At 60.0% G+C, this 27,812-nt stretch overlaps 5 protein-coding genes and 1 long non-coding RNA gene across 9 annotated transcripts in view; 3 read left to right on the plus strand and 3 right to left on the minus strand.

Annotated features, from left to right (window-relative positions):
• Nucleotides 1-11,930, minus strand: part of KIF1C (kinesin family member 1C) — a 30,344-nt gene extending 18,414 nt beyond the window's left edge. The window contains 3 exon segments of the mRNA XM_048290393.1: nucleotides 3,032-3,140; nucleotides 5,400-5,506; nucleotides 11,690-11,930. Coding sequence (XP_048146350.1) covers nucleotides 3,032-3,140; nucleotides 5,400-5,440 — 150 coding nt within the window. The 5' untranslated portion in view covers nucleotides 5,441-5,506; nucleotides 11,690-11,930.
• SPAG7 (sperm associated antigen 7) lies at nucleotides 162-2,354 on the plus strand. The gene is made up of 7 exons (XM_048290396.1): nucleotides 162-327; nucleotides 697-764; nucleotides 861-949; nucleotides 1,320-1,404; nucleotides 1,480-1,569; nucleotides 1,761-1,917; nucleotides 2,123-2,354. The coding sequence occupies exons 1-7, from the start codon at nucleotides 177-179 to the stop codon at nucleotides 2,251-2,253; spliced, it is 771 nt and encodes a 256-aa protein (XP_048146353.1). The 5' UTR covers nucleotides 162-176; the 3' UTR covers nucleotides 2,254-2,354.
• Nucleotides 7,494-10,080, plus strand: PFN1 (profilin 1). Its single transcript, XM_048290399.1, has 3 exons — nucleotides 7,494-7,660; nucleotides 9,066-9,258; nucleotides 9,827-10,080. Exons 1-3 carry the CDS (start codon nucleotides 7,529-7,531, stop codon nucleotides 9,922-9,924), a joined length of 423 nt encoding a protein of 140 aa, XP_048146356.1. The 5' UTR covers nucleotides 7,494-7,528; the 3' UTR covers nucleotides 9,925-10,080.
• A 144-nt stretch (nucleotides 11,931-12,074) lies between the features above and the next one.
• SLC25A11 (solute carrier family 25 member 11) lies at nucleotides 12,075-15,369 on the plus strand. The gene is made up of 8 exons (XM_048290395.1): nucleotides 12,075-12,238; nucleotides 12,755-12,907; nucleotides 13,151-13,357; nucleotides 13,460-13,550; nucleotides 13,803-13,893; nucleotides 13,985-14,084; nucleotides 14,198-14,249; nucleotides 14,669-15,369. Exons 1-8 carry the CDS (start codon nucleotides 12,162-12,164, stop codon nucleotides 14,822-14,824), a joined length of 927 nt encoding a protein of 308 aa, XP_048146352.1. The 5' UTR covers nucleotides 12,075-12,161; the 3' UTR covers nucleotides 14,825-15,369.
• Nucleotides 15,370-15,489: 120 nt separating this feature from the next.
• Nucleotides 15,490-18,383, minus strand: PSMB6 (proteasome 20S subunit beta 6). The gene is made up of 6 exons (XM_048290398.1): nucleotides 18,197-18,383; nucleotides 17,709-17,776; nucleotides 16,653-16,784; nucleotides 16,444-16,573; nucleotides 15,995-16,139; nucleotides 15,490-15,696 (listed from the first exon to the last, which is right to left on the minus strand). The coding sequence occupies exons 1-6, from the start codon at nucleotides 18,284-18,286 to the stop codon at nucleotides 15,560-15,562; spliced, it is 702 nt and encodes a 233-aa protein (XP_048146355.1). The 5' UTR covers nucleotides 18,287-18,383; the 3' UTR covers nucleotides 15,490-15,559.
• A 1,056-nt stretch (nucleotides 18,384-19,439) lies between these two features.
• On the minus strand, nucleotides 19,440-24,404 carry LOC125319280. 4 transcript variants are annotated; one of them, XR_007200644.1, is made up of 9 exons: nucleotides 24,187-24,404; nucleotides 23,925-24,092; nucleotides 23,766-23,845; nucleotides 22,614-23,690; nucleotides 22,494-22,535; nucleotides 21,974-22,258; nucleotides 20,599-21,869; nucleotides 20,004-20,421; nucleotides 19,440-19,647 (listed from the first exon to the last, which is right to left on the minus strand). It is a non-coding gene; the product is annotated as an uncharacterized LOC125319280 (long non-coding RNA). The 4 variants fall into 4 exon arrangements; XR_007200646.1 differs by lacking the exon at nucleotides 19,440-19,647 and having other exon boundaries at nucleotides 19,858-20,421; nucleotides 20,599-20,762; nucleotides 20,965-21,869; XR_007200643.1 differs by lacking the exon at nucleotides 19,440-19,647 and having other exon boundaries at nucleotides 19,858-20,421.
• Between the last annotated feature and the right edge of the window lie 3,408 nt (nucleotides 24,405-27,812).

Genomic DNA, 27,812 nt, shown 5'->3' on the forward strand with positions numbered 1-27,812 from the left:
GAGGGAGGGGACATTGTTGGGGGCGGGGAGTGGCGGCCCCTCACGGGCAGACCCCGGCGGGCCCTTTAAAGGCCAGGCCACGCCCCTTTGCGGCGAGGCCACGCCCAGTCCCCCGCCCTCTCCAGAACGCCCCGCCCCTTTCCCCAGAGGCCGGGCCCTCCTACGTCCCCGACGCGATGACGCAAGACGCCGGGGCCGCGGCCCGCGCGCGGCGTCACGCATCGCCCCGTCGCAAGATGGCGGAGCTGGACCTGCTGGGTTCCATCCTGAGCTCCATGGAGCGGCCGCCCGCCGCCGCCGACGGCGAGACGCGGCGCCGGGCGCGGGGTCAGCGGGGCTGGGGAGGACGCGGAGGCACCGGGGGAAGGCGGGGGGGGGGGCACCGACCGGTCGGGGCGGGGAGCGGCGCGTCCCGGCTCTTCGCCCTCGCAACCCCCCCCACTCCCGGCGCCCACCCTCACGGGAGACCCCGCCGCGCGCGGGCTGCTGGCTCCGCTCCCTCTCTGTGCACGCGCTTGCTCTCCTGATTGACGGGGGGGGGGGGGGGGGGTCTGGCCACGCCCCACGCCACGCCCATCCCAGGTCACGCCCCGCCCATTCAGTGACATCCCCGGGATGGTGCTGGCCCTGCCCCCTCCGCCCCCCGGAGGTTTTGGGGGGGGTCCCTGCCGACCTGACCCTCCCTGTCCGCTCCAGAACAAGCCGCTCGCATGAAGAAGCTGCAGGAGCAGGAGAAGCGCCAGAAGGTCGAGTTCAGAAAGAGGGTGAGTGGGGGGACGGGCATCACTGGGCATTTCAGGCTACTCTTCATGGGCCCCCCCAAATTCCTGGGCCCCCCTGGACTGCCCGTGTATCCCCAGATGGAGCAGGAGGTGTCCCAGTTCATCCAGGCCACCGGGGAGCCCCGGCGCCGGTTCCAGCCCATGAACAAGATTGAGAGGAGCATCCTGTGAGTGGGGCCCTGGGCACACTGGGAAGGTGGGCACTGGGGGAGTACCGTGTGCTCTGCGGGGCACTAGGGGGACACTGGGAGGGCAGGGGCGGGGCAGAGGGGACACTGAGAGTGCTTGGGAGAACACTGGGGACCCTGAGGGACGTGGGGATGGGAGGGCACTTGGGAGGATACTGGGGACACTGGGGAAACTATGGCTGCACTGTTGGGGCAATACTGTGAACACTGGCGTTGGACACTGGAGACACGGGGCAGGACAGGAGCACACCAGGATGGCAGCTGTACTCTGGGGCAGTTGGGGACCCTTGTGAGGGGGGGAAGGACCCCTCTGGGGAGCCCCAGTGCCAGCAGTTCCCTGTTCCCCCAGGCACGACGTGGCGGAGGTGGCCGGGCTGACATCCTTCTCCTTTGGAGATGACGAGGACAGTCGCTACGTAATGGTGTTCAAAAAGGTGGGGGATGGCGGGAGACACTGTGGGGAGGACCAGGGGAGGTGAGGGAACACAGGGCGATGCCAGTGTCCCCAGGAGTTCGCGCCGTCGGACGAGGAGCTGGACGCGTATCGGCGCGGCGAGGAGTGGGACCCGGCCCGAGCTGAGGAGCGGCGTCGCCTCCGGGTAGGCGGGGCTTAGTGGCCGTGGGGCGGGACTTAATTGCGATATGGGTGGGGCCCAACAGGGCGTGGCCAGATGGGTGTGGCATGCACTCACAGTGGGGGCAGGGCTTATATGGGTGTGGCACAGGCTTAGTGGGTGCGGCCTGAGCGGGTGGTGTATGGCGGGGCTTGTTGCTGACGCCTTGCCCCCAGGAGCTGGCGGCACAGCAGGAGGAGGCGGAGCTTGAGCGCGGCCCGGCCCCCCCGGGTCCCCCCAACGACTACAAAGACAAATATCGGCACCTGATCGGCTCCGACGCCGCCAAAGCTGCTGCCCGCACCATGGAGGCCAACAAGGCGTATGGCTGTGGTGAGCAGGGGGTCCCGGGGAGGTCCCGAGGGAGTCTGTGATGGTCCAGGAGGGTCCCGGGGGTCCAGGAGGCCTGGAGGTGTCCTGGATACCTGGATCCCTTCCCGGGGGAGTTTTGGGCACCCAAATACCTAGGCTCTCGATGGAGGGCTGGGGGGTCGCTGTGGGAGTCACAGCCACCTGGTTCCACCCTGTGCCCCCCCAGTGCCGGTGGCCAACAAGCGGGACACGCGCTCCATCGAAGAGGCCATGAATGAGATCCGGGCCAAGAAGCGGCTGCGGCAGGCGGAGGACGAGGGCGGGGCCGGGGGGGGCCCCGGGGGCCCCTCTGTGTGATAGGAGGGTGGTGGGGGGGCTGTAGCCCCCGGGGGTATTTAACAGTGTGGGGGAGGGTGACAGGGATGCACAGCAGGGGTGATAAAGCACCTCATCTCCTGGCCTGGTCCCCATGTCTGTTTTGGGGGGCAGTTGTGGTGAGGGGGGGCACCCCCATATCCCAGATTGTGTGTGTGCGTGTCCCGCCGCTCCCAACAAAGCATGAGTGGGGAGCTCCTGGTACTTCATGAAGTTTACTTCACGAAGTGGGGGGAACCCCTTGGCGGGGGGGGGGCAGGGTGGGCCTCTCTGCCTCTCCCCGTCCTACGTGGCCTTGGGATTTTGGAATTTGCGCCCCGTGAACTTGGCCCCATCCCCCAGGACCTCCTCAATCCTGGGGGGGATGAGAGCTCAGTGGGGTGACATGGGGGTGATCCAGGGGTCAGCAGACGTGGGGGGGTTGGGGAAGGGGCGGGGGCACATGTGGCACTCACAGGGACAAGGACACTCCTGGGGGGGACATGGGGATGGGCTTGGGCACCCCCCCAGCTCTCTGTGGGGGATGTGGGGACATGGAGGCAGCAGGGACCCCTGGGGACATGTGGGGACAAGGGGGGACGCACACAGATTTGGGGACAAGGGAGGGGACACAGACGTGGAGACCCCTCGCCTCATCAGCTGGTTGTACTTGGCTAAGCGCTTCGAGCAACAGGGAGCCCCCGTCTGGATCTGGGGGGATGGGGGACAATGGAGGGTGTCATGGGGGAACAGGGGGGTGACAGGGGATGCTGGGACTCACCTGGCCAGCGCAGAGCCCCACGACGAGGTCCGAAATGAAGGTGTCCTCAGTCTCGCCCGAGCGGTGACTCACCATGACCCCCCAGCTGTAGCTCTGGGCCAGCTTGCACCTGTGGAGGTACACAGGCAGGGTCACGGGAGGTGACATGGGGACATGAGCTGGGATGAGGGTTGTGCCTGAGGTTTTCACACAAGGGCTTTGCACTGGATGATGAGGGGCATTTCCATGAGAGATTTTTGTGCAGAGGCCTTGCCTCGTATGAGTTTGCACAAGGCCTCTTCCCAAGGAGCCTTTTCCCGAGGGTTTGTGCAAGGATTTGCCTGCGCACTCGCGCCTGGATGGACACGGTGAGCCGGGGGCTTTCACAGAGATTCGCAGGAGGGTTTGCATAGACTCAGCCTGAATGGCTTCCGTGGTCAGGGTTTTCACAAGAGTTTGTGTGAATTTGTGTGTGCAGTCACACCTGGATGGCCTCAGCTGTGGGGGATTTGCACGTGCGCTCACACCCGGATGGACTCCGTAACGAGGGGGTTACGCGGGGACGATGACCCCCGCGCAAGGGTGTGGGGTCACACGAGGATCACGCCTGCATGGACTCGGTGCGGGGCATTTGCACAGGGAGTTGCACGAGGATTCGGAGGACTTGCGCCCGGATGGACTTGGTGACCAATCTGATCTGGTTGACCTTGAGCAGGAGGCAGCTGCGTGCCTGCAGTTTGGCCGCCTGTGCGATGAGTTTTGGGTTGGTCGCTGTCAGATCATTGTCCACCACCTGGATGTCCGACTGTGTCAAGAACTGCTTCCAGCCGTCCCTGTCATCCTGGTCAAAGGGGTCCTCAACTGACACCATGGTGGGGAAACAGCCACCAGGATGTACCAGTGTGCACCAATATGGCCCAGTCACCTGGGGGTGTGGGAGAGGGACAGTGACCACCCTGCGGCCCTGGGCACGGCCTTGTATCAGCTATCAGAGTCCCCAGCTGCCTTTCCAGTGCCTCCCAGTTACGCCCCAGTCCATTCCAGGTCATCCCAATGCCCTGCAGTGCGTCGCAGTCCTTCTCAGTGTCACTCCCCTGCTTCCCAGTGCCTTCCCAGTGCCCTCCCAGTGCCATCGAAGTCCCTCCCAGTGCCCTCTCAGTTTCATCCCAGTGCTCAGCAGGGTAGTCCTTGATGAAGCTCTGGTAGAGCTGCCCCAGCTGCTCCCCGGTGATGAAGAGCTTGGGATCCAGGGAGGGATTTGAAGTCCAGGTCATATTTGCCCTCATGGCAGAGTTCAGAGGCTGCCGTGTCCATCCCGATGGCCACCTCGTCCATGTACCCAGCCTTCCCAATGGCTGCTTTCAGAAGCTCCAGCGCTGGAAGGGCACCCAGGGAGCTGGGCCGAAATTCCCCCTGAATCCCCAAATCTCCCCTGAACCCCCACCCCAGCAGAGACAGACCTGGGGCAACCAGGACCCAAATCGCTCTTGGTCCCCCAAATCCCTCCAGAGACCACAGGGACCCCATACGTGGACACGCTCAATGCTGACCCTTGGCCAAGGGGACCTGGGCATCCAGGCCTGAAGACCACCCCCCTTAATTGTCCTCCCTCCAAAGGCAGATGGACCCAGGTGTCCAGGTGCCCCCCCTCCACCTCCTGCCCTTTCTCACCCCTGCCCCACTGCCCCATGACCTCTCTCCAATTACCACAAATTCATGATGTGACCCCAAAACCCAACCAATCTCGGTGCCGTCCATCTCAATCGTGACCTTGATCTTCTCCTGCTCCACCATGCTGAGTTTCTGGGGTATGGGGAGGGAGTGTCGGCCTCCCTGCCTACCCCTAAGTGTCCCCCAATTCCTCCTGCCCCTCCCTCACATGCACCTTCTCCACCAGAGCTGGGCCCAGGGTCTTGTTGATGTGTTCCATGGCTTTCAGGACCCCTGGAGGGGGCAGAAGGTGTGACCTCTGACCTGACACGTGGGGATTTGGGGATGTGGGAAGGGTTGGGGGGCTTGTTTTGTCTTGGGGGGAATGAGATGGGTGTTGAGGGGTGGTTTAGGGGATGCAGCTGGGTCTTGGGTGGGGGTGTAGAGGATGCAGTTGGGTCTTGGAGGGTCATTGCGGGGGAGGCAGCTGATCATGGGGGATCTATTTGAATCCTGGGAGCTCTTGGAGGACCCAAGTGGGTCTTGGGATTGTTGTAGGCTCTCGAGGGGTCTGGTTGGACCATTGGGGGGGTCACTGGAGGGATTGTTGGCTCTTGGGGGGGATCTGTTTGGGTTTTAGGGTACCTCCTTGGGACTTTCAGGGTCTTGGGGGTCCCTGAATGTTTTTGGGGGTCACTGGCCGTGCCCACTTTCCCCCTTTCTCAAGGTCCCAGCTTACCAAAGTCCCGCCTTTGCCCATGTAGTGGCTCTCATCCCCATCCTGGAGCTCCAGGGCCTCGTGAATCCCAGTGCAGGCTCCACTGGGAAGAGCTGCCCAGAACCATCCTGGGGTAGGAGGGGACTGTCACTGCCTGCCCTGGGACTCTCCACGTCCCCAGCACTCCTGATACATTCCACCACAACCCTGAGCCTCCTCCAAGTCCTCAAACCCCCCCATGAGCCCCCCCCACCCCAACACCCCCCCTGCCCCTCCACACCCTTGGCTGTAAACAGATCCACTTCTGCTGTGGGATTCCCATGGGAATCTAGGATCTCCTGGGCCACGATCTTCTGGATGGACATGGCTGTGTGGGGTAGGGGACCCAGGGGTCAAAGCCAAGGTCAAGGGCATCCCAGCCTGACCCTGGACTCCACAGAGGCCCCCCCCCCCCCAGCTCCCGGGGATGGAACCCCTGTGTCCAGGTGCCCTGAGCGGGCCCTATGTCCCCCCATCCCACGGGGGACCCTGAGTGAGCCCAGACCCCTCTCCCCAGCACCCGGGACATTCAAAGGGGCCCAGGGCGGGTCCAGGCCCCTCTCACCCAGTGCTGCCTCTGCCTGGGACCCTTCCACCTCCCCCACAGGGGCCGCCGGGATAATTTATCCCCTTCTCTTTGCCCCTCTCCCCTGGAGGGACCGTGGTCAAATTGAGTCCCTGCTGGGGGTTAGGGGTGGTGCCCCAAGTGCCCGGGGCTGGTAGCACTTGGCGATGGTCCTTGGGCGTCTCCCCCTGGCTTTGGGGCTATTTTTAGCCCCCCTTAAAGGTCACGATAACACGACCCCCAGCCGGGGGGCTGGAGCACCGCCTGAAGGCCCTGGGAGAAACAGCCCCAGCCAGAAGGGGAGGGGGCGAATTGGGGGGACAAGGTTTTGGGGGTGCAGAAGGTCCTTTGCGGGGGGGGGGAGTTCAACCCCGAAGGACTACCGAAGGGGGGGAGGGGGGCGACTCAGCCCCATGGGCCCCACAGCGTGGGGGAGGGGCGGTGGCTTTGACCACTTCCCGGGGAACTTCTCGCCGGGGGGGCGGGTCCGGGCCTTTTATGGGGGGTGGAACGGACGCCCTCACGAGCCCTCGACCCCCCCAATCCGGCACTGGGGGTCGTGGCACCCTCGGCCCCCCTCGGGGAGAGACGATCCCGAACGCCTTGGTCTCCCCCTTCCCTGTCCTCAACCGCCGGACCCCTCCCCCACTCCGGGGCAGGAAGTGAAACCGCTGCCCCTCCCCCCTCCCCCCGGAAAGTCCCGCCCGGGTCTGAGTCAAACCGCGACCCACGGGGGGAGGGGCGGGAGTCCTGCACCCCCAGACCCACATTGAACTCCCATCCCCCGCTAGCGACCCCCGTTCGGGGCTGCACGTAGGGCCCAGCGCGGGGCGGGGTGTCGCGATAAGGGCGTGTGTGTATCAGAAAAACCGTGATTCACAATATAGGGGGAGGTGGCGCAATAACGGGGGATTCGTTATTAGTCGGGAGGGATCACGATAACCGCGGGGCTGTCGCGATAACGGGGGGGGAGTCGGACTAACGGGGGAGAGGGAGCACAATAAGGGGTGGGGGTCGAGGTTAACGGGGAGGGTCGGAATAACGGAAGCGAGTGTCGGGATACTGAGGGGGTGTTTGAATAACGGGGGCCGATGCGTCGTGATAATCGCCGGATCCAGAATACGAGGGGATTGCATTGAGGGGAGGTGTGGGCGCAATAAGGGAAGGGTTCACAATAATGGGAGTGCGGGCATCGCGATAACAGTGGGGGCTGGGACAACGCGGGGGATCGCAATGGGAGGAAGACGTCGCGACAATGAGGGAAGGGTCGCGATACAAAGCCCCCTCCCCCCTCCCCCCCCCATCGCCGCGCGCCCTCCGGGACGCGCGGGGCGTTCCCGTCCCTTCAGGCCCCGCCCCTTCAGGCCCCGCCCCCTGCCGTCCCCTATGAAAACCGCCGCGCGGCGCCGCCGCCGCTTCTCCGCCGCCGCCGCGCTCGGGTCGCACTGCGCCGGCGCCGGACGAAAACCCCGCCCCTTCCCAGGCGCAGCCCCGCCCCCCGCGGCAGGCCACGCCTCCCCGCCCCGCCCGCCCGCCCGCCGCCGCCATGAGCGGGTGGGCGCCCTACGTGGAGACGCTGCTGGCGGACGGCACCTGCCAGGATGCCGCAATCGTCGGCTATCGCGACACCCCCGCCGTCTGGGCCGCCGCCCCCGGCAAGACCTTCGCCAATATCACGGTGAGAGGCCGGGACTGGCGGGGGTGGGGGGGGGGGCTAGCGCGCCGAGGCGTTTCCCGCCCAAGCGCGCGGAGGGCGGGGGGACCCAGTGGCCGCTGAGGGGCGGGGCTGACCCCCCCCCGCCCCTCCCGCGACGGGCTCCGGGAAGGACAAAAAAGGGAGAAAAACGCAAAAGCGCCAGCGTGGAGCGCGGGGGGTTGGGGGGGGGGGGGCGGCGGCGCGGGCGCTGCCCATGCCCGGGGACCCGGTGCCGGGGGAGGGCCGGTGCTGGGGGGGCTCTGGGGCCGGGGGGGGGGTCCCGGCGGCGAGGCAGTCCCCTCCTTAACCCCGTTTCGAGCACTTTGGGGGGGGTCGCAGGCGGCCGGGGAAGGGGGGATGGGCGAACACCACGTGGTTGGACGACCTCCCTCTCCACTTCCCATCTATTTTATTGCGGTCCCCTAAGTGAATGGCGGGGCTCTAGTCGGGGAGGTGGGGGGGGGGGGTGGAGGAACCCCTCCCCACTTAAAAACCCTCTAAAAATGCACGGAATGCGGCCACTTCCCGGTGGAGGAGGGGCGGCCGGGGCTTCCTGTGGGGGAGGGGCGGCGCGCGCGCACCCCCCCTCCCCCCTTCCCCCCACGGAAATGGGGGGGGGGAGGAGAGAAGTTTGGGGAGGCCCATGGTGGGAAAGGGGAGCTACCGGACCCCTGGTTCCTGTGTAGGGTCATGGGGGATTTACGGGGGGTCCCCAGGGCCCACGGGTCACAGGTTGCGGGTCACGGGGGAGTCATGGGGGTCGCAGGACGCCTGGGCCACCCGGGGGACTATGGGGGGGGCTCATGGGGGTCCCTGGACTTAAGGTCCCGATGGGGCTCTCTGGGTTAACACTGGGTTAAATGTAGGGTCCCTGGGGGGTTCGTTTGAGGGGTCCCTTATGGGGTTCCTGGGGGGCTGTTTTTGGGGTTCCTGACCTGTTCTCCCCCGTGGTAGCTGGTGGAAGCATTGGCTCTGGAGGGTCTCGAGTTTTGGGGGGTTACGGGGATCCTCGGATCCTCTACTTGGGGTTCCCTTGGGGATCAGGGGTCAGACGTGGGGTCCCTGCCGGGAGTAATAGGGATCCCAGGACACCTGGGTCCCTTTTATGGTCATGGAGTGGGAGTTATGAGAGTCCCTGTTTGCCGAGTGCCCTGTAGGGGCCCTGCCCGGGGGTTTGGCGTCTGCGTTTGGTTTTGGTGGTCCCTGGGTGGGCCTTTGGGGTCCTCTTGACCTGTCCCCACCCTTGTCCGGCCTGCAAAAGTGATGGACCTTGAGCAGGGGGAGTTATGGCAGTCCCCAGACAGCTGTGTTCTTTACGGGGTCACGAGTGGGTTTTGGGGGTCTGGGGTCTGTTTTTGGGGTGCCCCCTTGACCCTTGTACCAACAGCCAGCGGAGGTGGCGGCACTGGTGGGCCCCGAGCGGGGGCCACTGCTGGTGCAGGGACTGACGCTGGGGGGGCTGCGCTGCTCCGTCATCCGGGACTCGCTGCTGGTGGAGGGGGAGCACAGCATGGACCTGCGCACCAAGGGGGCTGCCGGAGCGCCCACCTTCAACATCACGGCCGCCATCACCAACAAAAGTGAGGGGCCCCCTGGAACCACCCCCGTGTCACCCCCATCACCCTCCCCAGCACACCCCCTGCCATCCCCTTCCCCTGTGATCCCTCCACCTTCAAAATCACCAACAAGAGGAACCTCCCCCTGGAACCACCCCATCACCCTGTATCACTCCCCACCCCCACACTCTCCTGTCACCCTTTATTACCTCCTGACCTGTTCCTGTCACCCCCCGTGACCCCAAGCCTCCGCACGTGCCCCCCACGTATCTCATGGCCTCACTGTGTCACCCCAAGCAGTTGTTGCTCCCCAGATACCCCCCCCCGCCCCCATGTCACTCTGTGTCCTCTCCCCCACACAACTCCACCTGGCCACGTCACCTGCTGCCCTCTCACCTGTGTCACCCCTGACCTGCTTCCCGTTAATGTCCCCCCTCCCCCTTGCCCCAAGTCCCCCCAGATTACCTGTCCCGGGGTCCCTTCATCCCATCTGTTGCTTCCTGCCCCTCTCCCCTCTGTCTGTCTGGGGATTGATGGGGGTTTTGGGGGATTGGGAATGACGCCCCCCCACCTTATGCCCCTACCCCCACAGCCATCGTGCTGGCCATGGGCAAGGAGGGAGTCCACGGTGGCTGCGTCAACAAGAAATGTTATGAGATGGCCAATCACCTGCGGCGCAGCCAGTACTGAGGGGGCTTGGGGGGACCCCCGGGACCCCCTCGGGGACCCCTGGACCCCCAGGGACCAGCAGGAGCCGCCAGGGACCAGCAGGACCCCATCCTCAACTCCTCTGTCACCACCCCGATCCCCGCTGCCGGCAGCAATAAAGTGCCCTTGTGGGGAGTCGCTGCGGGTCGGGGATTTCAGGGATCTGGGTGCTGTGGGGGAACCTCGATGCGCGGCCGGGGCCATGGGGCGCGGTCCTGCCCTCCACCCAGGGCGGGGAGGCCTCCCCGGATACCCGGGTCCAAGGGTGCTGCCGTGCCCCAGGGGGACAAAGTCCGCGATGGGGCGGGGGTGATGCCTCAGCACCCGCCCCGTGACCTCCCCCCAGACTCTCAGGAGGCAAAGTTTGGAGGCAGAGGCTTTATTGGGGGGCTGCACTGATGGCAGGGGCTGCACCAGCAGCAGGGGGGAAGTCAGTTGGGGGTCCAGACAGCAGCTGGGGGGGCGGCAAGATGGAACAAGGGGGCTGGGGGACATTTGGGAGGAACAGAAAGGGCCTGTGGGGAATTGGGGGGCAGGAACTCTAGATATTCTGGCAAATTGTGAGGGGGGGCCCCAGGTGTTCAGGCAGTGGTGTGGGGCAGAGGTGGGGATTGGGGAAGTGGTGGGATGGGGTGATTTGGGACAGAGGTGGGGATTGGGGAGGTTGGTGGGATGGGGTGATGAAGGGCAGCAGTGCGGATGTGGGGGGATGGGGTGGGGCAGAGAGAGATGGGGAGGCTGATGTTGGGTGAAGAAGGTGGCGTAGGGCAGAGATGGGGATGTGGGAAGGTGATGTGGGGCAGGATCAGGCGTCCGGGCAGGAGGAAGCGGCTCCGGTGCCATCGAGTCCATATAAGGGCAACGTGGTGGCTCCGGCGCTTCCTGTTCCCCCCCCTCCCCCCCGTCTGACTCACGGACGTGGGGGGGAAGGGCCCACAGTTGCCCCACGGGGGGAATTGGGGTATCGGGAGTTGGGCCGTGGGCCGGATGGAGTGTCAATCCCTCCGACCCCCTCACCCAGCATGGAGGGACCCAGGTGTTGGGGCCCCCTGCATGCCTTTGCCCCTACCATGAGGTGACCCCCATGGCTGTGAGGTTGGGGCACACCAGCACCCCATCACTGTCACCTGTGGAGCCATGGCACCCCTACATCCTGTAGGACAGTGTCATTGCCTCCCTCCCACCCCGTGTCCAGGTGACCGCGTCACCTGTAGCACCCTGACACCTGCAGGATGGTGGTGTCACCTGTGTCATCCCTGACAGCGTCTGCCCTCTGGTGTCCCCGACAACCCTCAACACCTGAGGGGACCCCAAAACTGCGGCGGGGGGGGGGGGCTGGAGAGGAGGGACAGGGTTTGGAGGGGAATAGAAGTGCTAGGGATGGGGGTGGTCTCCAGTACCTCACCAGTGACTCCCAGTTGGAATCGATAGTAGGGGTTAGTGGGAGGTACCAGTACGGGTACGGGGACTCCGAGGGACCCCGGTGCTGACCGATGCACCCAAGAATGCCCCCAGTGCCCTCCAGTAGACCCAGACTGCCTCCACTGCCCCCCAGTGCCCGTCAGTCGCACCCAAGGAGCCTCCCAGTGACCCCCAGTGCACCCGAAGTGCCTCCCAGTGACCCCCAGTGCGCTCAAAAGTGCTTCCCAGCATACCCACAGAGCCTTCCAGTGCCTGACAGCGCCCTCCAGTGTCCCAAATGCTTTCCAACATCTCCTAGTGCGTCCCAGTACCCCCCAGCACTCACCGGCTGGAACAGGACTGGCGAGGCATCACCCCACGACGCTGAGCAGCGGCGGGACCGAGTGCGGGAAGTCCCGGTCGCCGACCCCTCCCGCCGCCACCGGTTCCTCTCAAGCCCCCCAAGATGGCGGAATCTCGCGAGAGAGGGGCGAGGCTACTCAGCACCTGCTTTCGCCCTAGCCAATCCCCTGGGTTACTGAACAATTCCTCTTCCCGCCTAAACGCTTCCCACCAATCGGAGGCGTGAGGAGGGAACGCGCCCTGGGGCGCGCGGCCACGCCCGCTCCCCTCAGAGGCGGCGCTGCTCCGCAAAGCCGCGCTCCCTGCGCGGGGCCCCCGCCCCGGCGCCGCGCACGCGCCTCGCGCAGGCGCACTGGCGCCGCGCCCCCCCCCCCCCCCCCCCGAGTCACCTTGGGGCGCCGCCGGTGCCGGACCCCGCGCGCCCCCCACGCCCCCGGTACCAGGGCCCGGCCGCGATGGCGGCGGCGCCGGCGGCTGAGAGGCCCAAGACCTCCCCGAAGTCCGTGAAGTTTCTCTTCGGCGGCCTGGCCGGGTGAGAGCCCCCCCCCCACCCCACCCCCGCCAAACCGAGATATGTCCCCCGTCAAAACCGCGATCCCGCACTCCCAAACCGAGATTCCCCCGCCCAGACCTTTCAGCTCGCCCCTAAACTCCCTTCAGCCGCCGAAACCACCCCCGATGCCCCTCCTAACCCCTCAGCCCCCCCATCCTTTAGCTCCCCCCGATCCCCAATTGCCTGCCCCCCACAGCCTCCCCAATTCTTTCTGAGTCCCTCAAATGCTCCCCAAGCCCCCTGCAGACCCCCCCAAGCCCCAGTGCCCTCCAAAATCAATTCAAACCCACTGAACCCTTTCAAACCTCCCGAAATCCCATCCAGCTCCCCGCAAGACTTCCCTGTGCCCCCCGCCAGAGATCCCCAAAACTCCTTCAGACTCCCTCCTCACCCCAGGTTTCCTCCGAGAGGGCTGTGGGTGGATTTGGGGGGCTGTGGAGAGCGGTGTGAGTATTTTTGGGGTCCCCCTGACGCTCCCTGACCCCCTTTCTTTAGGATGGGGGCCACAGTCTTCGTGCAGCCCCTGGACTTGGTGAAGAACCGGATGCAGTTGAGCGGGGCCGGGGCCAAGGGCCGTGAGTACCGGACGTCCCTGCACGCCCTGGGGTCCATCCTACGCCACGAGGGACTGAGGGGCATCTACACGGGGTACGGGCCCTCCAAAACACCCTGCAACCACCCTGAACCTCCAATTCCCTGGGACATCTCTTGAACCCCCAAACCCCACGTCCCTGGACACCCTGGGGTCCATCCCATGCTACAAGAGGTTGCCGGTCATCTACGTGCGGTACAGACCACCCAAAACCTCAAAACCCCAAGCATCTGCAAGCCTTGTGACCCTTTCCTGCCCTCCCATTTTTGGGACCCCTGCCATTCTCTGTGTTCCCCCAGGCTCTCGGCGGGGCTTCTTCGCCAAGCTACCTACACCACCACGCGCCTGGGCATCTACAGCGTCCTCCTGGAGCGTTTTGGGGGGGCTGATGGGACCCCCCCTCCGTTCCTGGCCAAGGCAGCCATGGGCATGACAGCAGGAGCCGCGGGGGCCTTCGTGGGGACCCCAGCTGAGGTGGCCCTCATCCGCATGACAGCTGACGGCAGGTGAGCCCCTAATCCTCCAAAAAATACCTGTGCCCCCTTCCACCCCTCCCCCCCAAGTATGCTTTTTTTACCAAAATCCCTTTCTTTTGCCCCAAATCCCAGGCTGCCCCCTGGTGAGCGCCGCGGGTATCGCAATGTGTTCGACGCCCTTGTGAGGATGGCAAGGGAGGAGGGGGTGCTCACGCTGTGGAGGGTAGGTGGGGGCTGGGGGACCCTGAGATCCTCCATGACTCCCCTGCTGCCTTCCCAGGGGTGCAGGGGCTGGCCTCATGCTATGGGGGGGAAGCCGGGTGTCCCCCACACTCCCGCCTCCCACCCCAGTTCCGTATCCCCGCTGTGGTGAGGGAGGAGAGCGGGGTCTGGGGGGGAAAGCGGGGATGCAGGGGGCGATGTGGTGGGGTCTAGAGGTGCACAGGACTCACCCAACCACCCCATTTTCTCCCAGGGCTGTATTCCCACCATGGCCCGTGCTGTGGTGGTCAACGCTGCCCAGCTTGCCTCCTACTCCCAGTCCAAACAATTCCTGCTTGACTCTGGTGAGTTCAGGGTGGGGGTCTGCCGTGGGGAAATCCCAAATCCTGGGGCCGTCTCCCCCCATTCCCCTTTGATGTTTTGGGGTGCCCCCAGGGCATTTCCGCGATGACATCCTGTGCCACTTCTGCGCCAGCATGATCAGCGGGCTGGTGACCACGGCCGCCTCCATGCCCGTCGACATCGTCAAGACCCGGTGGGTTCATTTTGGGGGGGGGGTCCCCCGCTCCCCTTTAGATAATCACAGATGTGACACGTGGTCACTCCACTCCAAAACGTCGTGGTTTGCCCCTAAATTTTTCCCAACAGGATCCAGAACATGCGGACAATAGATGGGAAACCCGAGTACCGCAACGGGCTGGTGAGTGAGCAGGGTTTAGGAGGGCTACACCGTTTGGGAGTCCCCAACAATTTAGGAGGGGCTCCTCTGTCAATTTTGGGAGGAGTCCCCTTTCATGCGGGGGGTTTCACACCATGTTGGGGGTGTTCCACATCATTGGAGGTGGGGGAGAAATTCAGGTCATTTTGAGGAGATGCCTGTAATTTTGGGGAGCTCTCCCCTGGCATTTGGGGAAGGCTCCCCACTATTTTGGTGGGGTGGGGATCCCTCATTTTTGGAAGGTTTCTCATAGTTTTGGGAGGTTTCCCTATCATTTTGAAGGTGTGCATGTTATTTCAAGAAAGCTCCCCATCCTTTTGGGAGAGCATCCATGTTGTTTTTCAGAAGGTTTCTCCATATTTTGGGGGTCTCCCTGACATACTGCTCTTCCCCCCCCCCAGGATGTGCTGCTGAAGGTGGTGCGGTATGAAGGCTTCTTCAGCCTCTGGAAGGGCTTCACCCCCTACTACGCCCGCCTGGGCCCCCACACCGTGCTCACCTTCATCTTTCTCGAGCAGATGAACAAGTGGTACCAGCGGCTCTTCCTCAGCGCCTAACACCCCCCTCCCCCCAGTGGGTGGGGGGGTTGGGGGGAATCCAACCCGATCCTGTGGGTTCTGTAGGGGCACCCGACCCCCCACGAAGGGGCTTTGGGGGGGGTCTGACCTCTCCCTTAGGTGCTCTGGGGAGGTGGCTCTATAGGAGTGCCTGGCCCCCGTCAAGGCTATGAAGTGGCCCTGGGGCCCTGTGGAGGGGTCTTGTGCCCTGTAAGGGTGCATGACCCACTCCTTGGGGCTATAGGGATCCCTGGGGCTCTATGAAGGGGCCCTGGGCTTGACAGGGGTGCTGGATCCCTCCCACGGGGACAACAGGGGATGCCTTGTCCCTATGGGGCAGCCCTATAGACAGTGTAGGGCACCCTCCCCCTGTGCTCCCCTCCCGCCCCTCTGGGGGTTTTGTTACCAGCCAATATCAAGTTCAAAATGTGGGGCAGGAGCCCCCCCAGATTCCGCCTCCTTCTCTTCCCCCAGCACCCTCGACCTTGTGCTTTGTTAATGAATCATGGATCGTGATCATATAATTAAAGCAAGACCTACAGACATTGGGGGGTGCTTTATCTCTGTCGCACCAGGGACGGGGTCTGTGTCTGTCGCACTGTGGGTGTGGCCTCGCCCCGATCAGGGGTGACAGGAGGGGATGCCAAAGCCGGACCCCAAGAACATCCAGCAGAGGCAGCGGAGCCATTTATTGTTTCCCCCACCAAATTCGGGGGTCCCAGGAGGAGCTCTCCCTCAGACAGGCGGGCCACCATCACCCCAGGGCAGGTCAGAGCCGGCCAGGACTGTCCGTTCCACCCCCTCCTCGGTGATGGCCGCCAGCCTGATGACGCCTCCGCTGGAGCCGTCCCGCACCATCGCCAGGGCCAGCGCTGGGGGAACATGGGTCAGGGACCCCCAAAGACCTTCGTGTTCCCAAATCCCCCTCTGGGACACTCCAAAACCCCTCAGCACTGCCCAAACTCCCCTGTGCCCCCAAATCCTTTTCCAGGACCTTCCAAACCCTTCCGTGTTCCCCAAATCCACTCCCGGGCCACCCCCAAACCCCTCGATGCCAGCCACACTCCTCTGTGCCCCCAAATCCTCTCCCAGGATCCCAAGATCCCTCTCAGGATCCTTCCCTCCACCCCCCCCCGCCCCCCCAAGTTCTCCAGTATCCCCCAAACCCACCACGGGCAACGAATTCCTGGCACTGGGAGCGGCTCATCCCAGACCGGAACGTGGCGTCCAGGAATCCATAGATGTAGGAGCTGCCCGAGCCCCCCACGGCGAAGGGCTGGCGCAGGAGGAGCCCTCCCATTGGCACCATGTATACCTGGGGGGCACAGGGGGGGCTGTAGGGTGCTGTGGGGCAAAGGAGGGGGCTGTGCGGCACTAAGGGGGGACTGAAGGGCAGAAGTAGGTGCTGTGGGGCAGAGAAGGGAATACCGGGAGGCAGAAGGAGACGTGGGGCAGAGCGAGACGCTCCCAGACGGAAAAAAGGACGTTATGGGACAGAAGGAGGGACGCTCCAGGGCAGAAAGGAGAACACTCCAGGGTGGAAACAAGGACATGCTCGGGCAGAAAGAGGAATGCTGCAGGGCAACAAAAGGGGGACACCGGGACTGAAGGGAGCGCACCTGTCCCCCCCTCCGCGGGTCCCAGCCAGCGACAATGATGCCGGCGCTGAGCTCCTCACGGTACCGGTAGCAGCTCTGCTGGAAGAGGCGGGCGGCCGTGCGCACCCGTGGCGGCTCCTCCAGCTCCACGCTGTGGGGCAGGGCCAGGTGTGGGGCCGGGGGTTGGCCCCACAGCCCCCCCGGCCCTGCCCCACGCCCACGGGGGATACCTGTGGAAGGCCAGCTGATAGGCCACGGCGTCGGCCACGGCCTGCGTGTCGGCTGCCGAGCCCGAGCGGCAGCAGAAGATTCGGTCGTGGACGGGGGTCAGTTTGTCCGTCACCCGGTTGGCCACATAGGACCTGCGGGACACCATGGTGATGTCACCTCCACGGCCCCCCGGCAGCTGGAGGTGACACCACAGCAACAGGCACTGGGTGACAGCAGCGTGATATTCCCGTAACAACCCCCCAGGGTGACACCGCAAGAGGAGCGACGAGCTGGAGGTGCTGAGAAACCCCCGGAAAGCAGGCGTCGGTCCCAAAAAGATGCCGGAATTTCATTGGGCACAAAGCGCCGGGTTTTACAGGCAAGGGACATTGTGGCATTTGCTGTGCCAATGAGCAAAAAAAAAAAAAATAGGGCAGGAAATCCCAGAAAGCCCGGGATAAGCCCCGGGAAACGCTGGGAAACGGATTTTATAAGATTACCAGGATGGAATCAATAAAAATAATTCAGGTTTTGCTCAAAGATCTGAGGCATCGGAAAGAATTTTTCCATATAATGGACCCAAACTTATAACAATGATAGTGTGGGAAGCGTCCCGTATTTTACAGATGAATTGAGAATTATGGGACAGAGAAGGATTCAGGAAACCCTTTGGATTGGGCAATTTTAACACACGGGATTTAAATCAAATTTTTACCACCACACCGGGGAATGGTTCTCTGGGATTTGAGAACTCCCCTGAAAAGAGGAAAAATGGTTTGAAAAATGGGATCCCTGGAGAGAAATCCAAAGACTGGGACCGAGAACACAAGCTTCAACCTGAGAATGCTTTTGCAGGACTTATTCCACATAAATAAAGGATTCTTAGATGATTTTGGTGATGGAAAATGCCTGTCAGGTGTGACATTGATACCTGAGACATCTGGGACCCTGCCCACAGCTTTAGGGGTGGCTTCCCAGTGACGTCACGGTGACGCCATGACAAGAGTGACAACCCCATGACAGGATCCGGGACTCCCCGTGAGGTCACTGAGGACGTCACGGCCCGTGGCGCTCACCCGGTGGTGGTTCGGGAGTCGGCCCCGATGACGACGCCTCCATCGAACTCCACGGCCATGATGGTGGTCTGGGGGGAGGGAAGGGAGGGGCTGCGCTGCGAGTCCCTGCCCCACAGCAGCCCCTGCCCCGCAGAAACTACCCCGCGCCCCACAGAAACCCCCTTCCCGCAGAACTCCCCGACCCACAGCAACTCCTCCCTCCCCAGAGAAACCACCCCGTGCCCCATAGTACCCCCCTCCGGGGGGTCCCTCTGACCCATATTCCCCTTCCCGCACCCTTTGGGAAACTCTCCGCTCCGCCAGCCCCTTCTGTCCCGTACCCAGCCCCAAGTCCAGCCTCAGCCACACATCGGAGACCCTCTGCCCCCCAGCCCGCCCCCTCCACCCCGTGGCGGGTTCTCCTGGGCCGTAACATCTCCATCCCTCCTCGCCCATCGCGAGTCCGCAGCGCTCCAAGTGGGTCCCCCGCCGCCCCTCGGCCCACTCACGCCGGTGCTGACGGGCTCCGCCGTCCACTCCCGGTGCAGCCCGGCGGGGCCTGACGCGGCCCGCGGCTCCCACACCGTCACCGCCGCCATCTTCCCCCGCGCTTTACGGCAGCCTGGTCGGCACGGCGCGGCTGGCTCGATGCTTTACGTCAGCGCGGCAGGAGCGGCGGGGCGGTAGCCATGCTTTACGGCAGCGTGGCGCCCGCAGCGGCGGTCGTGCTTTTTCTCGGAAAAAAAATCCCCCGACTTTCTCCCCCGACCTGGAATTCCCACGCCCGCCTCTCCTCGCGCGCGGCTTCGCCCCCCCTCGCGTCCACCCCGTGCAGTGGCCCCCGGTCTGACCGGCGAGGATGAGGAGGGGGCGGTTGCTGCTGGGGCTTGACTGCGGGGAGGCGGATCTGGGCCGACGGGAGCAGGGAGCTGCTGGTGGGCAGGGCCCGAGCGGGGAGTCCCGGGAGGCCTCTCAAGGAAGGATGGTTGGAACATCGCGCAGGGGCTGGGGGAGCACCCGGATGTACCTGGTCATGGAACGTAGCTCCAACAAAATGCCGAGGGACAAAGAAAAGGCCAAGGGGCAGCACCTGAGCAGGCGGAGCAGCGGGGGGGGGGGGGGGGCATAGGGGGAATCTTTCTCCTTTACCCTTCAGATTTCATCTTGTCAGTCTCTCCGCAGTGCCCCCTGTTAAAAGCTGCAATTGTTTATTAAACTATGGAGGTAGACAAGTTATCCTCTGTGGTTGAAGGAGGATACGCTTGCAGAATTAGCCCATATATCCGGAACAATATGAATTGCCAAAGATGTGCCATTGCAGCCTGTAAAATATGTAGTGCCAAATATGTACTGCTTCCGCTTATGTTATGTAAGTAAAGAGATAAAATACCAAATATGGGAGAGAAAAACAGGGGTCATCCAGAGGACTATGGAGGAAGACCTCTGACTTCAGCCTCAACGACCACCAGAAGGCAGATGAAGACCCCCTAGCAACACAACGCACATGCGCAGAGAAACTAGATAACAACCACCTGGAAAGACAGGAAAAGCGGAAGAAAAACCGTATATAAGGACTCTGTACAAGCTAGAAAACGTGGCAGTTAGTGGAGTGGAGACTCCCCTGTCACCCAGCGCTGCTTTTGCTCACATTCTACTTGCATAATTACTAATAAATTTCATTTATTAAACTAAGAGTGCATTGCTCTTATTGTTGCGCACTCTTAACACCCCCAGTCCCTCTGAAGTGCCCTCAGCCCCTCCAGAATAAAACGGCCGATACAACGAGAAAAAGGGGTTTAAATAAATGGAAAAATTCCTTTTTCTGTTGTTGTCCGCATTTAAACCGGGGAGGATCTCCCTTCACTTGCAATTTTAAGGGTATCAATTGAAGGAAAACCTGCCTTTTCCAGGATGTTAGGGATACCAGTTGTCAGAGAATCCCATTTTCCATTTGTTTTCGCTAAAAATAAAATAAGGGAAAAACATTCACCATGCCATTTTATGGGTTTAGATTGAGGGTAAGCCCTCCGTGTTCATCATATTAGGGTCTAAATTAAAGGGAAAGCCCTGTTGTCCCTCCTTCTTAAGGGTTGAAATGGAGAGAAAAATCCCCCTTTTCCCATCATTTGAGAGATAGAAAGAGCAGTGAAAACTCTTTTTTTCTGATATCTTAGATGATTAAATTAAAGGGAGGAACCCATTTATTTAATTTAACTTGAGGAAAACCACCCCATTTTCACTCATTTCAGAGGATTAAATTGAAGGAAAAGCCCAACACTCAGCATTCTAAGAGTTTAAATCAAGCTGTTCCCGTACATTTCGCAGCGCTTCTACGCGCGCCCCGACAACCGGTCTCTCACGAGGGAGCGGTCCCGGCCCGTACATAAATTCCGAGGCAGAGCAGAAATTTCGGCACCTGGGGCCCGGCTGGGAGGATGGTTCTTCTCCACAGGAAAGGAAGTTGGGCAGCTCAGGGCTCTGGCTGGACTTGACCCCTCGAGAGCTACCTCTCACCTGTCCCTGAGAAACCGGGTTTCCAGGATTTCCTTCCCGCAGGAAGGAGCCATCGTTCGCAGCCAGGTGCCCACGGCACAAAAGGGGATATTGCTTTTGGCAATAACAGGATTCCACCTCCTAAAATTGTGAACGTCGCAGACAAAAGCTGCCGGGAACTAGGGCACCCCCAGTTGTCCCCTCAAAACTGGCAAAGGGTTAGGGTTAGGTTTGAAAAAACCTGAAAGGCAAAAATCATCCACACAAGGTTAGAACCATTCCACGCGCGCACTCTCACAGACAGACACAAGCAGACGCAGACAGACAAACCCTCAAATGCAGTCACACGCCCTTCAGCTTACACCCACGCTGCAGCCCTTACTCAAAACCCTCTACTGACAAAGACGCTTCGACACACCTGCTGGCCGCCGTTCCTCAACGTCGAACGGTACATTCCGGGAAAATCAGTAGCTTCGGTGACTGCGGAGAGCCGAAGCTGCCTCGGGGACCTGCGAGACAACGTGAGGCAGTCCACGAGCGGCCGACAGCTAGGAGTTATCCCCACGCAGAGCCCGCAAATTTCTGCCCAAAACCCCATAGAAAAGAGACAAACCATTAAGTTTTGTAACTGTTCTACCTAACCGTGACTCTACGTGCCGGGGCAGGGCGGCTCTGACCCCGAGCGGCGCACACCAAATATAAGCAAAGATGATGCGAGGGCTCGAGATGACTCTCTGGAAGGTTAATTCTCGAGCCCAATAGGCTTCGAGGCGACAGAACCTACCGAACTACCGCAGTCACGTGGGGAGGGTCTGATACCCTCCCTATAGAAGTCCAAGGGAATGGCACGCGAAAAGAAGGCAGTACCGAAACCGAGAAGGAAAACAGATGAGAACATCTTGTGTACTTCCTCCAGTCTCCAAAAGTAAAAAGGTAAAGAGGCGGGAATAAGCCCGATCCGGGAATGTATGCGAGTAGAGTATGGCCAATACGGCCCGGAACAACACCAATAAAGCATCAAGATGTAACAAAGCCCTGTGACACAGAAGCCGATGCACACAAACAACATGACAGACACAAACCGCTTAACATAGACACAACTCGAAATCGCCCAGCAGTTTCACCTAACGGACCCAAGGTTCCTAGCGCAAGATGAGCCAGAGACCGATGATGCCGACGGAAAGGCAGCTCTATGGCAATAGCACGCGACAGTGCAACGTAACTCCTTAAGAGAAGTTAGCGACAAAGCCGCTAAGAGGATGCTCAAGAAGCTCGGTAGGCCTAGAGAAGGAGGCGACAACCACCGAGTGACCGGGCCGATTGCTCCGGACCCAAAGGCGAGCTCCCCAGGCAAAAAGATCGCCCACGACATCGAGACTCGAAGAAGGCCGATGACGCGAAGCTCGCGAGAATGCAGAGACAGGTCAGAACTGCCCTGCCCAGTGAAGGGTTGGGCGATGCCGAGGAGAAACCCTCTCCCTTTACTTCCCAGCGGCCTGTCCCGCTACAGCCCTCTCCTCTAAGCTAACTTCAAATTGCCTCCTGCGGTTCCAAAGGTTTTTCACTACTCCCGACCACCAGTCCCAACACTTAGCTTTTGGAAGATGAGCGGGCAAAATCCATCCTCAACGGAAAAGAACACGTGGGCACCACAGACGTCGATACGCTCTCTGCGGTCCTCTTCGGCGGCTGCAAAGATGCAGAAAGGAAGTTCAGACTGCAACAAGACGGCCTGAAAGCGACCCCTTCCACAACGCCCCGCTCCCTCCTAACTGCCGAGGCTCATCGCTTACCTGCCATTTCCAAGCTTCAGCTTTGCAGCTGCTCACGGTAGCTAAGATGACAGAACAGGAAACGTGACTGCAGAAGAGTAATCATGGAGGGGCTCCTCCAAACCGCCGCCCCAGCTCACCTCAAATCTTCATTTGACTCTGGGGATTTCCCGGAGGATACCTGCAATAGGAAAATGTACACGCTCAGCGAGCCGCCGCATACCGCTCGCTTATTAGTTGCCCCACCTACATGCCGACTCATCTGTTCGCCTCTGTTCCTTGGCACGTCCAGGGCAGCGGCAGCACCTGCAAAGAAACAAAGCAAAAAAACACGCTAAGGGACTCTAAACCCACAAGCTCCCTGCTCCAATTGAAGTATGCCACACTTCGACCTTAAGCTTGCGCCCACTCGGCACCCTGGGCAGGGACATCTTCGAAATGTACCGCTTAAAATGCACAAGCAACAATGGATGCTTAGAGCTGTACTGGAACTTGACACCCAAGCAATAGCAACTCATTCTGTCCACCGGTCACCGCTCACCTTGCTCCATCAACCTCGACCACTGATATCTGGCTTTACCTCCTAAAAACAAAGACAAAGAAGAGTGCTGTGACATAGCTACCATTTACGTTTGCCCCGCAAACACAAACGGTGACCGACCTTCCTGCAGGAACCTCCTCAGCTGGTATGGGGCACTCTGCCACGGATTTAATCCGTCCGCATCTGAAACAAGGTTATGACAAAAGTCAAAGTGTTGCATGAGAGCTTAACAGCTCCAGCCCTTCTGTGTCAATCCAGAAATACCATCTAGCGTCCCAGCTACACCCTACATCACAAATTTCAAGTCCCCGAGACTTGTCCTATTACACCCATACGCCAAACTGTGCAGCAGGGCAGAGCAGCTCTGGGCCAAATACATGCAGGCACCCGTGACTCAGGACATGACAAACGAGGGGACACAAAGAGGAGAGGAAATTCTTGGCAAGATGATGGCAGGGACCGAGAGAATGAGGAATTAGATGACTTAGGCCAGACTGATGGTGAGCCGACGAGGCTCTAAGAACCCTGGTGGAAGAAGATGCTAAGAGAAGGACTTATTCCGAGAACCGCAAAGACAGATGCCCGAGAATCGTACGGGTAGAATCCTCTAGCTATCTTTGGATTCTTACAAGTCCTCATCCCCTATAATGGATCGTTGCAGTGCACAGCTGTCAGTACAGCTCAGAACAAGATCAGAAAGGACATCCGACTTGATGTTTCTAAAGAGAGACACAATTCCGATGTGCCTCTGAGCTCGCAAGTCAAAGGATCGAGGGTATCAGCGCCGGGCCAAAGAATGCTAAGAGCGGAGATGCTGAGAATAATGCCCAGCGTTTCCCAGAAGCAACTCAAAGGCCTAGAGACAAAAGACCCGCAACACGAGATGCTCAAAAGCTACAGAACGCACAATAGACAAGTGACACACACCGGGACTGCTCTGCCCTGTGCACCTTGGCATTCTGATCAAAAGTGAGACTTTCCCTTTATGGGGCCTTAGGGGCCCCTTCTTGGACATCCCCGCCTCCAAATCTCATTCAAAAATCCCGCCCGGCTAGCCCCGACCCGACACCCCGCTTTCATCCCCTCGACTTATGTCTCGGAGATCCAGGGACGTGAATCCTCCTCGGGCGCAAAGGAAGGCCGCCCCGCGCTCCAGGAAGCTCCTGCCACCGCCAGGACGTTGTCTCTCACTCGGCTCTAATAAAGAAAACCAAACATCAGCGCGTGAACTTAGTGGCACGTGGGCCAAAACCCGACAATCCCACTACTCACTGTCTCCTAAGAAAGACGGGGTCCTCGGGCCACACACTTTGGCTGTGCTCCGAGGCCGACGCCGTCATTGCGGGGTATACCTGCATAAAAACGCGACGAGGTGACGCGGCATTGCCGAAACCGGAGCGGACCCTTGCTCCTCCTCCCTCCCTGACTCACTGCAACTCCTCGGCCGTTGACGAACGCCGCCCAGAAAGCACCTTCGAGGGGAAAAGGGAAAGAGTTCATCACAGAGTCCCGTAATAGTTCCAGAGGGCTCACAAGGGCAACGGGCCAGGTCCATCTGCCAGTCGGCGAGGGGGTTCGGCATAATAACAAGTGGACCGCCTAAAACATACAAACAGTAACAGATGCCTAGAGTTGTACCAGAAGGTGTCACCCAAGCATCAGCAACTCCTTCTGCCCACCAGTTGCTGCTCACCTCGCTCCATCGACCTTGACTGCTGGTATCTGGTTTACCTCCTAAAAATAAAGACAAAGAACAATGCTGTAACACAGCCACCATTTACACCTTCTCAGCAAAACCAGACGGTAACCGACCTTCCTGCAGGAACCCCATCAGCCTGCATGGGGTGCTCTGCCACGGATTTAATCCGTCTGCATCTGAAAGAAAGCGATGACAAAACTCAAAGGGCTGCATGAGAACTTAACAGCTCCAGCCATCCTGGGTCAATCTAGGAATACCATCTAGAGGCCAAACTACACCTTACATTACAGATTTTAACTCCCTGGGCCTTGTCCTATTACACCCATATGCCAGGCTGTGCAGCAGGGCAGAGCAGCTCCCGGCCAAACCCAAGCAGGCACCCGTGACACAGGAGATGACAAACAAGGGAACATGACAAGGAGAGAAAACTCTTAGACAGAAGAACGATCACAAGGATCAAGAGAATGCCAAATGACATGACCTAGGCCAGACCGATGGTGAGCCGAGGAGGCTCCAAGAACACTGGAGGAAGAAGATGCAAACAGAAGGACTTATTCTGAGAACCGCAAAGATGGATGCCTGAGAACCGTACAGGTGGAACCCTCCACTTGTATTTGCATGCTTACGAGTCCTAACCTGCTATAATGCATCATTGTGGTGCACAGCTGTCGATACAGCTCAGAACAAGACCTGAAAAGAAGTCTGACTCGACGCTTCTAAACAGAGGTGCAATTCGAGTGCGCCCCCAAGCACGCGAGTCAAAGGTTCGACGCTATCAGCGCCGAGCCAAGGAACGCAGAGATCAGAGATGCTGAGAATGACCCCCGGCCTTTCCAATAAGCCCCTCAAAGGGCTAAGGGAAAAGACACGCAAGACGCCCAGAAGACAGAGAATGCACTATAGACAAGTGACACACATTGGGACTGCTCTGCCCTGCACACCTCAGCACTGTGATCAAAGGCGAGACTTTGCCCTAAAGGGGCCTAAGGGGCCCCTTCTCGAACATCCCCATCTCCAAAGCTGATTCAAAAACCCCTCCCGGCAAGCCCTGACCCGACACACCGCTTTCACCCCCTCTGTGGATTGTAACCCTTGACTTATCTCTCGGCCATCCGGAGATGTGAATCCCTGTCGGGCACAAACGAAGGCTGCCTCGCCGTGTAGGAAGCTCCTGCCGTTGCCAGGCTGTTCTCTCTCAGCCGGCTACAACAAAGAAAACCAAACCAAACATCAGAGCACGAACTGAGCGGCACCTGGGTCAGAACCCCACAACTCCTGTACTCACCGTCTCGTAAGAAGGCCGGGCTCCTCGGGCCGCACGCTTCGGCCGCGCTCCGAGGCTGACGCCGCTGTCGCAGGGTATGCCTGGGTTAAGAGGAGACGAGGGAATGTGGCATTGCTGAAACTTGAGCTGACCCTTGCTTTTCCTCCCTCCCTCGCTCCCCGACTCACCGCAACTCCTCGGCCGGTGCCAAAGGCTGCCTGGACAGTACCCTTGAATGGAAAAGGTAAAGGCTTCGTCGCAGAGTCCCGTAACACTTCTGGAGGGCTCCCGAGAGTGGCGAACCGGGTCCATCGGCTGGTCAGCGAGGGGGTTCAGCATAATGAGCAGATGGCCTAAAACACTCAAACAATAACAGATGCTTGGAGCTGAACCAGAACCTGACACCCAAACAATAACAGCTCCTGTCCACGGGTCGCCACTCACCTCGCTCCATCGACTTGACTGCTGCTATCTGGCTTTCCCTGTTGGAAATAAAGGCGAAGAACAATGCTGTAACACAGCCACCATTCACACCTCCCCTGAAAAGCTGAACACTAACTGACCTTCCTGGAGGAGAAGGGCCAAATCAAAATGCAAAGTCCTGTACCGACATAGGGTCCGAAAGCATCACACTGCCAGTTTAACTTCCCTCTGAAACCGCTGCACTGCGACCTCTTTCTGCAGTGGTCTCTGTCATACTGGAGTAGTGGTTTGAATTCTGCAGACCACCTGTAAAACACAGAAAACAAAGGACGCTTATAGTTCCATCGCTAATACAACAACTCTGGTAGCACCCAGTTGTGTGCTGGAATCAATACTCATCTCGGCTGCCGGTATTCACCGGGCTCACGGTCCCCCCGGTGCCGATACCCAGCCGTGCCGAGTGCTTTGCATCTTCAGAATTAAAGGAAAAGCCAAACGATGAGGTAAACACAGAGCTGAAAGTCAGGCCGCCGCTCAGGGGTTGGGTGCCGCGGTCCTCCGGCCTCCTCCGTTCGTATCGGGTTTACATCCTATCCCTCTGTCTCTGCAAAAAGATTATTTGTCAAAGTCACTCAGACACACAGGGAAAGCTTAACCTTTCCCAAGTTCTCATTTCTCAAAGCAAACCTCCTCAGATCCGAGAAGAGCCTGCATTAAGACAAATACCTAGAGGACTGCAAGGTGCACCTGCTGTCTCAGCCCACCCCTGAATAGACCAGCCATGGTTGCTCTGTCTGAGGTGCAGCTCGGGTGGCTAGGCAAAGCTCAAGGTTACCTGTAAAATCTTCTTTCTATTCCACCTACTCCTCACTCTATTCCACAGGGCAGAGCAGTTCCAAGCTAAACACCAACTCAAACAAGACATTATGCTACAAGCAGCATGACAAGAGAATGATAAAAAATAGCTCTCGGGAAGAAGAATGACAGCGAGGACTGAGACGACGCCAAAAAAGATGACCGATGGCACGGCAACGGTGGATGGAAGAGGCTCTAAGGAGCAGAAGAAAAGACTGTAACAGAGTGACCCGTTAGAAGAGCTGTCGGTCACGATGATCAAGACGGCTGAGAGACAATGCTGTGTTCAGAATGCTCCCCATATCCTTATGGTCTTATAAGCCCCAGGACACTATAGCTCACAGCTGGAAAGGACGGACAGCAACACGGCCGGGAACGAGGTCTTTTCTGAGATGCAATTCCTAGATGTGGCCAAGCCCGCCGGTAAAGAACGAACGATATCGGCGTCGTGCCGAGAAGCACAAACATTCAAGAACCTATAGATGACAGCTGACACTCGGGATAAGGCCCTCAAGGGAAAAAGCAGAGATATCTGAGCCATGGGATCCCATAAACACGCTAGACAACACACAACAGACTAGAACTGCTCTGCCCTGCACACCCAACGGTTGCAATCAAAAGTAGAGCCGCTCCCTTTAGCTGTCCTAAGAGGCCCCTCAGAGAGCATCCCTTTCCCCTCTGCTAATTTTTAAACCTCTCCCAGGAATTTCCAACCCACTACCCTGCTATCATCCCATCTGGGGCTCGTGGCCTCCGACTTATCTTTCAGATAACCGATGACATGAATCCACGTCGGACATGAAACGAGTCCGCCTCGGCCATCTCAGAAGGCCCCACGATCACCGGTTAGCTTCTTGGTCTGCTACGGTAAAGAAAACCAAAATCAATGCACGAGTTTAATGGCACATGGGCCAAACACCAAGATGGCTACTCGCCCTGTCGCAAGTGTGCCGGGGTCCTGGAGCCTAAGGCTTCATCCCGAGTCTAAGGCTGCGGTCGTTATTACAATGGGCACCCAGGTTAGCGAGAGACAAAGCTACGTGGCCTTTCTTTACGTGCCATAAGACACGTAAATGCA

Source organism: Corvus hawaiiensis, chromosome 39 (assembly GCF_020740725.1).
Source record: "Corvus hawaiiensis isolate bCorHaw1 chromosome 39, bCorHaw1.pri.cur, whole genome shotgun sequence".
Lineage (NCBI taxonomy): Eukaryota > Metazoa > Chordata > Aves > Passeriformes > Corvidae > Corvus > Corvus hawaiiensis.

What these genes read in the sequence shown, in the direction of transcription:
- SPAG7 (XM_048290396.1), top strand. Translation starts at nt 177, where the DNA reads ATGACGCAAGACGCCGGGGCCGCGGCCCGCGCGCGGCGTCACGCATCG. An exon ending in AGGAGCGGCGTCGCCTCCGG is followed by an intron (nt 1,570 to 1,760) that starts GTAGGCGGGGCT and finishes CCTTGCCCCCAG; the next exon opens with GAGCTGGCGGCACAGCAGGA. An exon ending in CAACAAGGCGTATGGCTGTG is followed by an intron (nt 1,918 to 2,122) that starts GTGAGCAGGGGG and finishes GTGCCCCCCCAG; the next exon opens with TGCCGGTGGCCAACAAGCGG.
- PFN1 (XM_048290399.1), top strand. Translation starts at nt 7,529, where the DNA reads ATGAGCGGGTGGGCGCCCTACGTGGAGACGCTGCTGGCGGACGGCACC. An exon ending in AGACCTTCGCCAATATCACG is followed by an intron (nt 7,661 to 9,065) that starts GTGAGAGGCCGG and finishes TTGTACCAACAG; the next exon opens with CCAGCGGAGGTGGCGGCACT. An exon ending in GGCCGCCATCACCAACAAAA is followed by an intron (nt 9,259 to 9,826) that starts GTGAGGGGCCCC and finishes CTACCCCCACAG; the next exon opens with CCATCGTGCTGGCCATGGGC.
- SLC25A11 (XM_048290395.1), top strand. Translation starts at nt 12,162, where the DNA reads ATGGCGGCGGCGCCGGCGGCTGAGAGGCCCAAGACCTCCCCGAAGTCC. An exon ending in CTCTTCGGCGGCCTGGCCGG is followed by an intron (nt 12,239 to 12,754) that starts GTGAGAGCCCCC and finishes CCCTTTCTTTAG; the next exon opens with GATGGGGGCCACAGTCTTCG. An exon ending in ACAATTCCTGCTTGACTCTG is followed by an intron (nt 13,894 to 13,984) that starts GTGAGTTCAGGG and finishes GGGTGCCCCCAG; the next exon opens with GGCATTTCCGCGATGACATC.
- PSMB6 (XM_048290398.1), bottom strand. Translation starts at nt 18,286, where the DNA reads ATGGCGGCGGTGACGGTGTGGGAGCCGCGGGCCGCGTCAGGCCCCGCC. An exon ending in CGGAGCCCGTCAGCACCGGC is followed by an intron (nt 17,777 to 18,196) that starts GTGAGTGGGCCG and finishes CCCTCCCCCCAG; the next exon opens with ACCACCATCATGGCCGTGGA. An exon ending in TATCAGCTGGCCTTCCACAG is followed by an intron (nt 16,574 to 16,652) that starts GTATCCCCCGTG and finishes CCTGCCCCACAG; the next exon opens with CGTGGAGCTGGAGGAGCCGC.